General features: G+C 31.6%; 1 protein-coding gene across 3 annotated transcripts; it reads left to right on the forward strand.

Moving 5' to 3' along the window:
- Positions 1-1,246: 1,246 nt before the first annotated feature.
- LOC134274929 (perlucin-like protein) lies at positions 1,247-9,710 on the forward strand. Of its 3 annotated transcripts, none has more exons than XM_062757170.1 (5): positions 1,247-1,718; positions 5,316-5,404; positions 6,613-6,736; positions 7,714-7,914; positions 9,177-9,710. In XM_062757170.1, the coding sequence occupies exons 1-5, from the start codon at positions 1,421-1,423 to the stop codon at positions 9,191-9,193; spliced, it is 729 nt and encodes a 242-aa protein (XP_062613154.1). In that variant the 5' UTR covers positions 1,247-1,420; the 3' UTR covers positions 9,194-9,710. The 3 variants fall into 3 exon arrangements, with proteins under 3 accessions (XP_062613154.1, XP_062613155.1, XP_062613156.1); XM_062757171.1 differs by having other exon boundaries at positions 6,613-6,709; positions 7,711-7,914; XM_062757172.1 differs by having other exon boundaries at positions 6,613-6,709.
- Positions 9,711-16,089: the final 6,379 nt, after the last annotated feature.

Below are 16,089 nucleotides of genomic sequence, written 5' to 3' on the forward strand. Positions count from 1 at the left end.
CTAAGATGAAATCTTCTGACAACTAAATATATGTAGATTTAATCTTATTCACGTGAAGAATATGTATTTAAAAAAACTTCTCTAAAGAGTTCGATTACATGTGCAATGAAAGACAAGGAATAAACTGCAATTGATATCGAAGAAAAAATAATAAATTCAAAAATTGTTCAAATTGAATTTTCTGATTTAAAAAATATGAAAAAAAAAATTATTATATGCATTTCAGGCGCACATACAAAGTTTAAATATATTTCATATCAATGAACTGAATATGATACGCATGTGAGTTAAGGCTATATATAGAGGTTTCTATGCAAAATATCTAATTAAATTCCATAATTACTCTACCTTCCGCACAGAAAATACTATGACTTGTTTTCTAATACATTCTTAGTACCCACGACATGCGATAACCAGTTCACATTATGACGTCATATTATGACGTCATCGACCTGTACTACAGAAGTTTATAAGATACATCAACAAAATCGCTTCGGCACAAGGGCATACCTTACTTTGTTTAACAGAAACAAGGTATAAAAAGACGCAGGATATTTCAAAGATTTAAGATATTGCTGCACAAATAACGGCACTGCAATTGTTTAGTTACTATTCCTGCAGTTTTAAGTTTAAACAGGGTAAAAATTCACAGTCCAGTGTAAGTTTTCTAAAATTTTTATCGATTCAGAAAGTGCATAGGATTTGTGCAGCAATTTTATCAATTTTAAGAATATTCTCTTTAATGTTATACATTATTTATTTTAAATTAGATAGGATATGCCCTTGCGCCGACGTGATTTTGTTGATGTAATTTACTACAATGAATGGAAGAGAACAATGACGTCATAATATGACGTCATAATGTTCACTTGCATTAATAAACTGTGGGTACTAAGTATGTAAAAGAAAATCAATTTGAATCTTCTCTGTACAAAAAATATACAAATTATGAATTTTTATTAGCTCATTTGCATAGAAATATCCATATTTAGCCTTAACTCACTTGCGTAACTTATTGAAATTATTATTACAAAATCATCTCATAATATTTCGTATAGCTGTATAGGTAATTTGTGTTAAATATTTGAATGAATACATATTTCAAACACTATATGCCAGATTTCTGTACCTAAATAGTATGTCAATATATCTATATAGGAAATTTCATACATTCTAACTAACATATATGTAAGACATTTGCATTGACACTGAAATTCTAGATCTAAAGTGTTGTTTTACTATTAGGTAAGGGGTTATAGTGGGCGAAAAATGCGGATTCGAATTGACTAATAGCTAGTTCGTTCATGTGTGACCCACAAGGCATAGGTACCTTGAACAAAGGATAGACACTGGATTAATAAAGACCAGATAAATTATGTGATACGTGTACAAGTACTACAAAAGAATAAAAGAAAATTCAATGCTGTTCACCAAAATGGACTTAATAAGAAATTGTATTGCTGGAGCACTGATAGCATTTGTTTTTGGAGCCGCTTACGTTTTTGAGGCTAGATTGAATGGCGTTATTAAGGAAGTAAATAAACAAAATAAAGAGTTATTGTCCCTTAAGTTGAACCACCAAACGAAAGTAGAAAAGTTGGAAAAAATAACTGAGGCCAATGCCAAAGAGTTGGAAACACAAAAAGCTGAATTCAGAAATCACATTAAGACTCTAGAGAAAAGCATTGACGAAATAAAAGAGAAGAAACAAAAAACAGGTACATGCTATGCATTTTTTCCTTGAGAAAGAGTTTTGGAATTGTTTAATTTATTAATGTAAAACGTTTCTGGAAATTGATCCATAAGTCTGCTCCCATAAATATTACCCATCTTAATTACTAGATGTAAATTTCACAATCCAGTGTTAGACTCTGAATACTCAGGCGCAAAAATCCAGCATTTGTTTTCTATCAAAAATGAATCAATATAAACTTGCTTTTCTTTAAAGTATAATTTTAAATACTTCACAAGTAACAGCTTTTCAAAAACGTACCTGACTAAATCAATCAATACCTGCATAAGGGGTGATAAACTTTTTGAGCAATGCTTTTGTGGGTTTAAAATGTCCTTACTTTATATTTTGAGAACCTTGTGTAAATGAAATCTTGATTTTATTATCTCTACACTGCATACTAAAGAGTTGTTATCTATAGGGGTTTTCTGCAGTGAGTGATCTGCCCTTGGAGCTTTCAAGCTACATTGCAACATCTATTATAAAATATGTTGTCAAATCATGTATTGTAAACATTTTTTAAGGTGGATATAATTAAATACACATTTTGTTGGAGTGTATTTTCTCCACGGAAGTAAAGAGAAGTAATTAATGTGTGCTCATTAATGTTTTTTTCTCAAGAAGGTGGGGGGGGGAAGTGCCACTATCAAATACCAAGAATGAAATAAGTAAGTAAAATACGTAGGCCTTTGTGGGAAAGAAAAATCCAATTTTTGCACTGGTTTCTTATTTATTGTGTGCATCGGAACGGACACATATAATAGATCATGCATCTAGGGACCATGATTTGTTGAACTGCGTTGTTTATTGTTATTGGACTTTATTTATGGAATAAACCAACCGCGGGATCGGGAAACAAATTAGAATAAAATATTTCGTTAGTGTTGATGTTCATACGAGGGTTGTTCGAAAAGTTCGTGGATATATCTTATTTTCTATGTCATGTTATCAAAATTTGTTAGAAATATTTTAACAACGAATTTTAAGGATTTGAATTTTTTTAATATCATGATTTATTCAACACTTATCCAGATTTAAAAAGTGTAAAAATCGGGTCGCTGAGCAGGTCAAAATTTAGTTAGTTACAAAAATACAATAATGTCTGTAGTCATATACTCTCTGTGAAATGGAGCAAAAACGCAAAACAACGTAGAAATTAAAATCAAAAATTGTTACATCGATTCGAATTTCAAAGTAGGGCTTAATATTTTGCTTCGTTGAAAAGTAATCAGCTTGAGAAGTTAGGTAGTCTTGACCTCATTGAAAACGACAAAAACGACGACGTTTTAGAACGTCATGGAGCAGCAGATAACGATGCAATTTTGTGTTTTACACAGGAAAAATCCTGAATAAACTCTAAACATGATATAGGAATGAAACAAATATGTCACAAGCGAGTTGTACACGTGTGGACAAATAGTACAGCCAGTATATTTGAGTGACAGTGACCCTCTATCGGATGAGGACAATCTGTGAAGAAACGGTTTAACTATAAACATCTGAAAAGCTACTTTTAAAAATTGGAACGCCTCAGAGTTGCTTATCCTGTGAAAAACAGAGTTAAGTAATAAAAGAAATTGAAACCTATAACAAAGGAAATTAAAAATCGGAAACAATTGTTAAAAAATAAATGTTAAGTATTAGAAAAAGGGTTTTAAATGAGTGGGTATTGGATAATACTGTATATACTGAAATGTGTAGGGATAGTATTTTTTAGAAATTCTTGACGCTATGTTTGGACGTTACATTGCCGAAAAATGGTCAGAGGGTGGTTACTATAGAATAGAGTCTTTTTTACAAAATTTCCCAACCGTGAAATGTATGACGTCACATAGCAAAAGCAGAATATTAAAGACAAATCATGTGCATATTGATGATGACAAGTCTTTCAACAAATTTTGTAATATCATTTGATGCACTGGAGTTGCACACATAGATTTATCATATAAACTGTTATTTTGATTTTCTTGAATTCGATTTCATTTTATATTTCTGAACAAACGTTGTCGAAGTAAATGGCAACAAACAGATGAGCTACAGATACTGTAAGAGCCATAATAGGACACAACATTTTGATTATAGAATAATAAATATCATTTTCATATTTTCTATTATTGCCTTTGCACTAACTATTTAAAACAGACTTCTTGCAATTGAACAATACAATGTTGGTATGTAGGTTGTAGGGATAGCTGTCAAGGTCGGAAGTGTTGTTTATATCCAAAATCCTTTGCCTCAATTTCTTTTTTAATAACAACCATATTAAATTTCTATTATATTACAATCAGTTGATTGTACTGTCCATGTCATCGAGTTCAAGGAATTTTTCTGCTGAAATTCAGTAACAATTTGGGACCGAAGAACGGGGACTTTGTCATCTTGAAAAATGTTTTTTGGTTGGAAAATACGGAGCATCGAGTATATCAATGTATTGTAGTACATCAATATTAATATTACGATCTAAGACACAAATTGTCCAAACATTTCCATGTTACATGTATGCATGTCCAGATCATCAAACTTACTTTGACTGACACACCAGGATATTAACACTCTGGCATTCATTTTTCACTCTGTTGCTCTCATTGTAACTTTAAATTATATTCATCTAAAAATGTGACTCCATTACACTCTCTCTCAACTCTCAATAATCTCTTTCCTCTTGCCCATGTCACAAGTTTTTGCCGTTCTCGTCGGGATTCTGGATTTTCTTGCTTAAGATCCTCCTATGAAAATTATTTTCATACAATCATACATTTCTTGAGTGATCTCTGTGGAACTAAAGGATGCCTACTCAGTTTGATTGATAGTAATGCCAGCTAGCGGAACATTACGTTTGGTTTTACATTTCTTAAAAGTGTTCTAGTTTTACGGCTTCTTGGGACGTCTTTGCGTTGTCGGTTGCCTTTTTCACCGACCCGCTAGCTATATAGCTTTGTAAAACAGTAATACACACTGTTTCAAGGAATGTTCAACTCATGGCCTCTAGCTAAATACGTTGTCCTGACAAATATTTGTAAATAATCATTTGCTTCACAGAGTAAACAATTCTTTACATTTCCCAATGTTTATATACGAGAACTTTTCGTTTTCAGCCTCCGTCATAATTTACAAATGACGTCATTGTACGATAGTGGAAAAAATATAAGCTAGTTATAGAATTGTTGTTCGCATGGATTGATCGTGGTATTTGCGAAAAAAAACCTTATATATTTTTAAATAATGATTGTTTAAAAATCATAGCGCTATTTCAAAGTTTGTTCATAAATACGTGACACTTAAATGTAGTACTGTAATTTTAGGATTTTGTCGATTGATTTTCGAATAAAGTTGATTATCCCTTACACCTAATAGTCTGAATTTTTTTTAATTAACAGACAATTAATATGGGCTTTAAATTGACTCTTTTGATCCAAACTCCCTTTAAAATATTCTAATACGTTCATTTATTTCATTTAATGTGATTAAGCTATCAATAACATCAACACGTAAGGTTACGATAAGTTAATATTTTGATAGAAAACATCCTTGTCTCACTATATGATAATGACATAGATAATTGCAGATCTTTTCTCTCTTGAAGCAAAATCTGGATGCCCAGATGGGTGGCTTTCATTCAAATCGAGCTGCTACGTGTTGATACATCAGAAGAAACACTGGGCAGCTGCTCAAGTAAGACAAATGCGTTATGTGCACACCATGGCGGAACATTTACAATTTGCTGCATTTCTTACCTATAAGAATAATTTATCTTTTGTAAAAATGACCTCCTCTGACTTGAAAATTTATTTTACATGTATGTCTCACTCCTCCATGGCACTTGATCCCACCTCTGATGTTTCGGAGGTCCGTGTTTGCTCTGCTCTTATTTTGTATATTTATTTAATGGACTTTGAGATTGAATACTGTTCATTATCTCCATATCCTTCTCGATATAGGCAAGCTTTTCTGTTTAAGAAAGTTTTTATTTATTTATTTATTTATTTTATTTTATTTATTTTTTCTTTTTTTTTGCTTTGATTTGTTATATTACCTGTCTGTTTATTCGACATTGCTTTGTTCTTTATCATTTAAATTAAGTTTCGCTGTTTTAATATAATTAAAGGAAAACGAAAAAAGAATAGTGATTCTTTTCTTTTCTTTTTTGCAGATAGGTTACATTATATTCAAGATAATGTTTATTGATATTTCATAATCATTTAATGTTAACTTTAACTCTATCTTTAAAAAGTCTTTAATTGATGTCATTTTCCCGTGCTTTTGGCAATATTTGTTTTACATTGAAAAATCGAAGGAGGAAGTCGACTTAGATAATTTATTTGTTCCAATGACCTATTCCATACCGATATTATGTTGTAGTATGTCTTTATTACTCATTATTCCGATGCTTCTGTTTTATTGCCCCTATATTCAAATGATGACTGTACCTACTAAAGCTTGTCTATATCCTATAAACACAAAGTATCAGTGTTTTGAAATAGTGCAACGCCTGAAAAGAATATATTTCGTCTAAAACATACCTCATAAAAATGGGCATAAAAATGAAATACGATTGAAGTTCGAAATAGATAGTTTTAATCATGCACATACTTTGGTATCAGTTATATTTTCAATTTATGATTCTAAAACATACCGTATAAGTGGAAATTTTAGCAAGACGCAAATTTAGCGATTTGTCTTTAAAAATTGGAATTATATTTTTAGCGAGATGTAATTTTAGCGATTTAAAAAGCTCACTTAAGAAACTATTACAAATAAAGCGCAATTAATTTTTTTAGCGATATTCAATTTTAGCCATCTTAGTACCCTCGCTAATAATGCCAAAATTAAATGCTCGCTAAAAATTCTGCTTATACGGTATATCTGCGTTCAATTTACAGGACTTTTGTTTAGGCCAGAATGGTTATCTTGCAAATATTGGTGACGCATCAGAAAACCAGTTTCTCCGAGAACAGCTTCAATTACATGGAAATCAAGGTTTTGATCTACCATATAACTCCTACTGTAAAATTTTCAATGTATATTGATTTTATGTATTCTTTTCTAATTGATCTGATATGATGAGGACCCAGAATTGAATATATTTATATTTTAATCATTTAAAAAAAAAAAAAAGATTAAAATGAAACATATTCTCTAAAAATTAAAAAAAAAAACACATTTATACATGTATTATCTTTGATTTACGAGTATATACTTCTTATATGTTTCAAATAGTTACGTTTTTTTTGTTTTTTTTTTTTTTTTGTTATTATTGTTGTTGTTTAACGCCCCCTTCCAGAACTTGGAAGACTCCACTGTTTGCTGGTCGAGAGCTGCAATTTTTTCCTACATGTTTACTCGGTACTTACGGCCATTGAAAAGGGAGTACCTTTTTCGTGCAAGCATTACTTCGATGCGGGACCTCGGCTTATACGGTCTCGTCCGGAGAACCTTTCTCCAAGTCCCACACGTAAGAATCACAACTCTTTACTCCGCAACTCTTGAGCAGAAGCTCTTTCCACTGCGCCATCCGGGAGATTTCAAATACGTAAATATTGTTAAAACTTAAAAATCATGTGGAGCAGAGCCTTACACGATCAGCCAATGAAAACTTCTTTAATTTCATAACCTCGTAGATAAAATGATTCAAAAGTTTTCGAAGCAGTAAAGTAGAATTCATTTGTTTGGAATTATTTTAGGGTTATATGGACCATGGATGTCGACTTTTGTAGGTTGCAGTTCTGATTCATATAGTCCAGCTGCAAATTATTTCTGATCTATTACTCTTTTCCTTCTACATTTGGTGTCGAAGGAAGAGTTGAGGGTCCTTGTTCACGATTAATTGATAAATCCTTACATTGTGAACTAATGTTGTTGCGTGTCCTATAAGCAGGTAAAGAATGCTGTAGTTTTGGTTTCAAACACCCGGACTACTGACCTGTATCTCATAGTAAGAACATCTGAATAGTGAATTTTTTCTTATGTTTGTTTTATAGAAGATTTTTGGGTCGGAGCGACTGATGCCATGGTGGAAGGAGATTGGAGATGGCTGCCAAAATTAGATTATGTAGTTTTCAGTGATTGGGCGAGAGGAGAACCAAATAATCAGGGAGATCAAGACTGTGTGGATCTTGAGTACGGACGTCAATATCAGTGGGATGATGATCGGTGTAACAATTTTAGATCCTTCATTTGTGAAAGTTTGTATCATTTATTTATTTAAAATGTTATCCTCTGGCGCAGAATTAAAAAGAATGTGAGAGAGACGTTAAACAACAAGCAAACAATATTTCAAATCTATGATAAGTTTATAGTATAAACGTCTTTGGAATAAATTACATGTATTACAATTTCAGTAATTGTTTGTCAATTGTTACGTCATTGATCATGATACATGTAGAAGCATCCATTTGACAAATTCTTGCGAAATTAATTGTAAATCTTCTACATGTGCGTGGTACCTGTATTTAACTTGAACATAAGATTTTCATTGAATAAGGATTAACAATGTATAGGTAAATTCGCACACTTTAACCAACAAAGTTAATCACGTAAGGCGAGTTTCTTATAATTCCTTGATTTCCTGCAGTTCATATTTTTTTAAGTGTTATAAGTGAAAAAAACAGAAATGAATGTCTAATTTTACTTTACTTAGCCCTGTTTATGCCAGGTGGCACAAAAGGCAGACAGACAGTTCATCAACCCAGTCCTGTCTTTTGCTTTTATTTCTCCTGCCTTCAATGTCAACCCAATCTCTTTCATCTCGCTCTTTGGTGTTCTTCACTTTGTTGTTTTGGGCCTGTCTCTTTTTGTCATCGTACGTCCAGGAAATTTTCAATGTTAATCTTAAATATAGTCCGTAAGCATCGATTAAAAAAATCACTCAGGAGTTTCCTTGCAAGGTCTTTTCGGAGATTCCAGCTTTTTGATCCGTATAGTAATATTGATATTATTACATTACTATTCAAGATCCCAAGCTCTGTCGTTATGGTCATATAGTAGGATGACTAAACAGGTTTTTAAAATAGCAAAGACATGACGAGCTTTGTTGATTCTTGATGTAATGTTCTCGTCAGTACCTCCTGATGTTGTTACAATATGCTGCCCAGGCAAGTGAAGGTGTCATCTTCCAAATATTCTCCATTTCCTTTTAAGGGGTTGATATTCCTTTCATAAATTTTCATTATTTTTGTCTTGTTTAAGTTGATGTTTAAGCCTAAATTTCTAGATGTTTGTGGGATTTTCGTTTTAATCTGAGATTTGTTGATGGGTGAATGAAATGAAACATAGGTCATCGTCATAATCCAGGTCATTCCATTCTCATCTAAATCATCATTAAATTTGCATCAATCCAATCTAGAATAGAATAGAAAAAAATAAAAGATGCACAAATCATTTGATTAATTTATTATACATTCTAAATATTTATAGAATCTTTCAAATTTTACTTCTTCTTTTTCAGGAGGACAACTTGAGTGAAAGATTTTCAAGCAATGTCTCTTTTCCCCAAATGTAATGGAATATGATTATACAGATCGGTTGCTTGCTCAAAATCATTCCAACCCAATGTTTTATAATCAAAATTATGGGCCGTCAGGACCCCTATCTATTGAATGAATTTTTAATTGAAGCTTTGTTTATTTGTTAAAAGTGGCTAAGTTTTTTTTTTACTATGTGTCAGTCATTATGCATTATATCATGAATAAATTTTATCATTATTTTATTATACATTATACGAATAAAATTTTTCTTCAAAGAGCAAGAGCCACTTTGGGCCTTATTTGGCCCTGAGAATTTCTGAAAAATCAAAACCGCTCAGTTTAGGTAGCAACTACAGCATTTATCACTTGGAGTGTTGGTGACCACGTATCTATTAATCCTGACGTAATTTTCTTTCTAGTCATTACATTATGACGTCATAAAATGCGTACAGGGCCATTTTATGCATAAAGTGAACCTAGCTCTTTACCCATAGAAAAGCCTATAGACTGCGAACAAAGTTATACCAAATTTGTTTTGAAAAGAAGTCATCGTGAAATTAGATCAAGTTAACTGAAAGCACTTTGGCAGGAATATATGTATTTGAGGGGAATAAAAATCAATTCAAATATTCATATATTTATGTCTTTTAAGCTTTACAATTCAAAATAGGGATTGAGGCCTTGGATTCATTCCGAAATCATATAATTGTTACATCGACTGGTCCACTGCCAGTAACACCAATTAATTTGTTTTACAAAAGACACGAATTATATTTTAATGCATTTATTTGTTTCAAACCATACTGCCGATTTGTCCCAACAAGAATCATAGTTCAATGCTTTCACAAGGACCCTAAAAATTGAATACTTTAGATTAGATTTTCTAGAATACATTTATATGGACAATCATAAACGTTTGCTAATATAATTACTTCTAGTTTCTGTGTGCTCCTTGTAATGATGGGGAAATAAAGGAAAATCTGTAGACAAATCAGCATATATATTGTCTGAACAAGTTTTATGGAATCCATAAGTCAGCATTTTACTTTGACTTAATGATAGTTTGAATTCGCTGACAAAGTCATTGAAACGCCAATAGAACTTGCTAACTAATGACTTTAAATGAGATTATTGATATCCATATTCATCAACTTATTTGTCAATAGTTTGCCACGTAATAGAAATTGTTTATCTGTAGTGTATAATTTTGCGCATTGAATCAACTGCGAGACATAAACTTTATATGTAGATTATAAGAGTAAATTTCTTCATACATGTAAGCAAGGAAAGTTGACGATGAAAAAGAAAATCCATTGTCATTACGTTAATCAAGAAGCTTTGTTGTTAAGTTACATCAGCATCATTTTCTATATAAATATCCTTAAATAAGTGAAGAAACAGATGTGTCAGACTTTGTGGTAATTTGTATTTTAAGGCAGGACCCAATAGATAGATCAAATTTTTCCTCAAATTCATTTTTTCTGAAACTTTTATATTTTGTTCTATGATTCAAAATCTCTCTTTATATATGATATGAAAGAAATTCAACCACACATTTTTGCCCACTTAGTCTGAAATATGGTCTACCAGACCCCTGTAAGAAGATTGTAAAATCAGACACTCGACTTGAGAATAAGCCTAATTTCAGAATTATCAATTGATATGTTACAAGATTGTGTTATAATTTTGATAAAGATAACTTTTTTGTTACTTTAACTTAGTAGGTCAAATAGATACTGGGCCATTTGAGAAAAATGTTAATAAAAAATAGAACATACATGGCGTTGGAATTGAAAATTCACATGTTAATATCCTAAGAAAAAATGTGTAATTCAATTTTTGCAAAAAATTGATAGAATTATTAAAACGGGTCCCAGAATAGAATGTGTAAAAAAAAAAAAAAAAAAAAAAATTGAACCAGTGGTTTCTGATATTTTGGCGATTAAAAAAAATTCAATGGCAAAAAAACTAAAAGATTCAGTAGATGACGTCACAGTATTGATTTTTGGCCTCTTGATATGACCTGGACCTTTATAGTACACAAAGAACGGTGACTCCTTATCTGTGTGTCCAAATATCAGCCCTGTACTATTTATTGAAGAAAAGTTACAGTGTATTTTATATCAGGCTGTTACATGCTTGTTTATTGCACTTAGATAGCGTAAAAACATTCCAAAATGTACGCTCCCAAGTGACCAATATATAGGATTCTCCGATTTTTTCAAAAAATTTGACGCAATCATGCCAAAACTTGTTATTTTTCTTACAGGGATCATTCATTGATGTCAATATAGTAATATTATTCTTTTTTTTCTCCATTATTTTTTAAGAAATGAGTAAAAATAGAATTCATGAGTGTTTTGTACTACCATAAGCTCACTGGAAAAAAATTGAGTCAACATACAAATGGAAGAAACTGGAAATGGGGCAGATTTAACGATTATAGAACTGTAAAACTGGGTTGTTTTTGAAAATTATTGGACAATAGCATAAAATAATTCTGAAGATTACTGTTAATGTATTATATGAATGATATGGGAATAACAAACAGTATTCAATATCAAAGTCCATAAAACAATACAAAACAGGAGCAGAGCAAACACGGATCTCTGAAACATCAGAGGTTGGACCGGGTGCGATGGAGAAGTTAGCATCCCCTGTCGACCGGTCACACCTGCCGTGTGCTCCTTGTCATGATCGGGAAATGACGGGAAAAATCCGTCGTCAAATCATTGTATAGATAATGGACTAACAAATAGTATAAAAAAAATTCAGTTAGCATTTGACTCGATGATAAATTGTATTTGCTGACAAGGTCATTATATCGACCAAAGAACTTACAAAATGATAATTTAAACGAGACTGCTGATATTCTTGTTTCATCAACTTGTCTGTCGATAACTCACCTCGTTTTAGAAACTGTACCTACGTAGAGAATGCTCTTGCGTATCGAATCAACTGAAATATATAAACACCGTATGCAGGTGATGAAGGTATATTGCTGCATAAGTAAAGGAAGTTGACGATAGAAAAATCATCACGTTTATGGTAGAGCTTGGTTGTTAGATTACCATTAATGTCTTTTCCAAGTAAAATATCCCAGTATGATACAGATGTGTCAGACTCTGTGGTATCTTTTATCTCAAGCTCCCCAGGATATATCGTATCGACATAGGAATGGAAATTACCATTGTTAATTGACCACGGGTCGTCAATATATGTAAATGTTGATTTGAAGGCCACAGCAAGTGTTTTCTTCTTGTCATGCATAAGATTTTGCACAAATTCTGTTTCATATGAATACAGAAATAGGTCTGCTAATAACGGAGCGCAAATGGTACCCATGGGAATTCCAATAGATTGTTGGAAGACCTGGTCACCAAAAACCACAGATATTGTCAATGAGAAACTCAAGCATCTTTTTTATGTCAACTGCAGAGTACCTTTGTGTGCAATCAGAATGTGTTTAAACAAAATTGTTTTGCAAATGACCAATGACCAGGTAAGTAAATTTACGAGTTCCGTTTTTATTGAAAAAGCAGCTGTCAATGATATCAAAAAGCCGGGACTTTAATTTATCGTGGGCAATGGTTGAGTATAAAGTTGAAAAGTCGTAAGTTTTTAAGCTGTTGATTTTTGTAAAATCTTGTGATTTCAAATTGTCAAAAGTTCTTTGGAATTTTTGAGTATCCACATCTGATTCATACGACTTCTTGAATATATCTTAAAAGGTAAATATTATTATATTGTCTGGTGTAGGAAGTTGGCGCAGTACCCAAAAAGTGCAGTTAAAATCAGTATATTGTATTTTAAATCCTACAGAAAAGTAATTACATTGTACAGGTTTGTATTTTTTTTTTAATGGAAATGAATATGTTTAAAATGTATTATTAACTATGTTTCTTCAAATTTTGGTGTTTATGCTTTAAAGAATATCAATTTTATAACGTTTTACAGACACTGGGTTGAAATCCGACTTCTTGAAAAATGGCGGCTGAGTTGACACAGGCTGCACACTGCATTGAGATATAGAGTTTTGATCCTGAATTCACTCATACAGAAATGTACAAGTCATAAATGTTTGGTATACAAGGGAATATTTTCTGGTACTTCGTATTTGAAATGACTGATATGAATAACGGAAACTAAAAAAAGAAAGACATGTCTAAGAATTAGGCAAGTTAAAGTTAAAGCAATAAAAGCTGACTGCATGTGCGATTTCATTAGAGAGGACAGACGAAAACCTGGAGAAATTGTTTTTTTTTTTTTTTTTTTTTTTTTTTTGTTATTTCATGCCTGCATGTGCATACATATACTTTGTTAACATAATTTATTTTTCAATGTTTGATTATATCATAGTGATTAAGATATTTCATATCAGATAATTTAATTTAAGATATTTCATATCTATAATCGTTTTGATTAATTACAAAATGTGATTTTGATAATTGGAATATTTTCCAAACTGTTCACAATTGTACGATGGCCGATATGAGCCATCAAATTACAAGTAAGAGTAGCTATATTTTGTACGCAGAATTATTTGACTTTAATAGTATTAAATGTACCACTTTGTACATTGTACACTTTGTCAATGGCAAAACGCATGTAGTTGTAATATTAATTTGTACATGTACAAATCTTGAGACAAAATACACGCGAGACTTCCTTACATTCCTTAGATTTATTAGGAAGATTATCTGTAAACTTAGAAGGGAGAAAATTAAAAACATGCGTTATCTGATTTTCTTCTATTTTCTCCTGTTCCTCACATTTTTAGTTGTTAAATTAATATCGTGCACCTTGCATCAATTGATCGCAAAATGCAACGAGATTGGTTTTTTGGCCTTTGATCTCAAAATTTAAATTTTTGCATCATAGTATATTTTGCAAGTGTCTTTATTTAGATTTCTCGAAATTGGTTTTGTTAATTATAACTTTCATTTTTAATAATCCAGAAGTGAAAAAAGAAATAGATATATTACATGATCAGTACCTACTGGTCCCTGCTGACAAAGCAGGCAACAACATTGTCTTCGTTTGTAAGGCTCATTATGTAAATTGTATTTTTGAAGAACTTGGATTTTATTCTACAAGTGGTAATCCGACTTATACTCATAGTTCCCTTTCTAAGGAAGAAATTCTTCAAAATTTTATGTCAGTTTTGAATATTTTTAATATCCCGAAGAACCAAAAGGATATTGAACTACCATACATTTACTGGATTCCGAAACTTCATAAGGATCCTTACAAACGATACATTGCGGGTTCCAGTAAATGTTCCACCAAGCCTCTTTCTTTACTCCTCACTAAGATATTGACAGCAGTGAAGGAAAAACTCCAAGAGTACTGTGCAACATAGTTTATTTTGTGTACTAGTAGTTACTCCATATTTGTCCATAATTTTTTGGTCAGTGTTGGTTAAATCTGTGTACAAAGTTTCATTAATAAAAACTTATATTATGTCGCACTTTTGGAACTGCTAAATAATTTTCACCTTGAAAAATTAGAGCGGTTTAACACTGCGATACATATATATGACTGCCGTCACGAGAAAAGGGCCCTTAAGGTCAAATTTTCATAAAATGACTTTTTGGTGAATTTTGATAGCCGGACTCTTTCTGAATGCAAATATACATGAATTTTGAAAATATCTCACTTTTTCAGTATTTTATGAGCATTTTAGTGAGGCGCTCCAAAAACAACTTTGACGCTACTCACTGAAAACGTAATGACGTCGCCTGGGTCTAATTCATTCGTAGAAATTCTTAAAATTACGTTATTTTAATAACCTCAATCGTTTTGAGAATTTAAAACTTGAGAAAGTATTTTTTTTCTTCCAAGCGACTAGTATGTAACTATTCCAAAGGAATTTCGTATATTATTATTTTTTTTATACTATTTTAGAGCAGATCTAGTTATTTCGTAAAAGGGGGGTCTAGAATCTAGGAATGCATGTACTAGTAGTTCATACATGTAACATAACCAATAGGGAAATAATATTTGCTTAAATCCATACAATTTTTTTTTTAATATATAAAATAATCTAATTCGATTTATAAAATATATAAAGCACTCGGACACTTAATGATTAAAGGAAATATGTACAGAGAGAGAATCCCATGCAGAATGGCACCGCGCGCAAAACGGGGCACCCCCTTGCAAAAAGCACATCGATCCCGACATTTAAAAAAATCATATGAGTCAGCATTCACTCACCAACACACACGCACGTAACTTTGTTCCCTATAATTGTTACGATAGGATGAAAAACACCATGTATTTTCTGTATCATCGAAAAATTCAATTGTAAACTTGTTTTTAAAAACGTTTGTTCCGTTTATAAAAATTCATGAATTAAAAAAAATATACCATACGTTCGCTACTTCCATGCAAGCGGATTTTAAAACTTTTACTTTTTTGAATATTTTATTTAAAATTTTTAAAGCTCTAAGGTTCCATTGTTTGAACAATTCATTTTTTCGCCTGTCTTAGTTATGGAGTAGAAACATCGTAAATAGGCAAAAACATGTACAATGTACTTGTAAAGGATTCTCTTATGAATTGTTTATATACCGTACCTTAAGTTGAAACTTTCTTTGAATTTATACCTCAAATTGAAACCGTCTTTTAACTTGTTACTTTTTTAAAAGTATACCATAATTAAAATCGGTTACAAATATTTCTGCACCATAACATTTTTTTTTAATTTTGTGGCACCTGTACCCTGTTTAACTTGAACACAACATTTGTATATTTTTTCCAAGGGCCGCTACTATGATCTGAAAAAAATGATTTATGTATATTGTATGATATAATCAAACGAGATGGTGAATTGTGCTGTTCTTTTCTCTTTCTTATATATGTTCACTAAACGCCGTGCTTGACTTTTCT

Source organism: Saccostrea cucullata, unplaced genomic scaffold (genome assembly GCF_032062105.1).
Source record: "Saccostrea cucullata isolate Sc308-1 unplaced genomic scaffold, CSIRO_AGI_Scuc_v1 ctg816, whole genome shotgun sequence".
NCBI classification, from domain to species: domain Eukaryota; kingdom Metazoa; phylum Mollusca; class Bivalvia; order Ostreida; family Ostreidae; genus Saccostrea; species Saccostrea cuccullata.

Excerpts from the sequence above, each read along its gene's own strand:
- LOC134274929 (XM_062757170.1), top strand. The coding sequence starts at position 1,421 with ATGCTGTTCACCAAAATGGACTTAATAAGAAATTGTATTGCTGGAGCA. Across the intron at positions 1,719-5,315 it reads AGAGAAGAAACAAAAAACAG|CAAAATCTGGATGCCCAGAT; the intron begins GTACATGCTATG and ends TCTCTCTTGAAG. Across the intron at positions 6,737-7,713 it reads TCTACCATATAACTCCTACT|ATTTTTGGGTCGGAGCGACT; the intron begins GTAAAATTTTCA and ends GTTTTATAGAAG.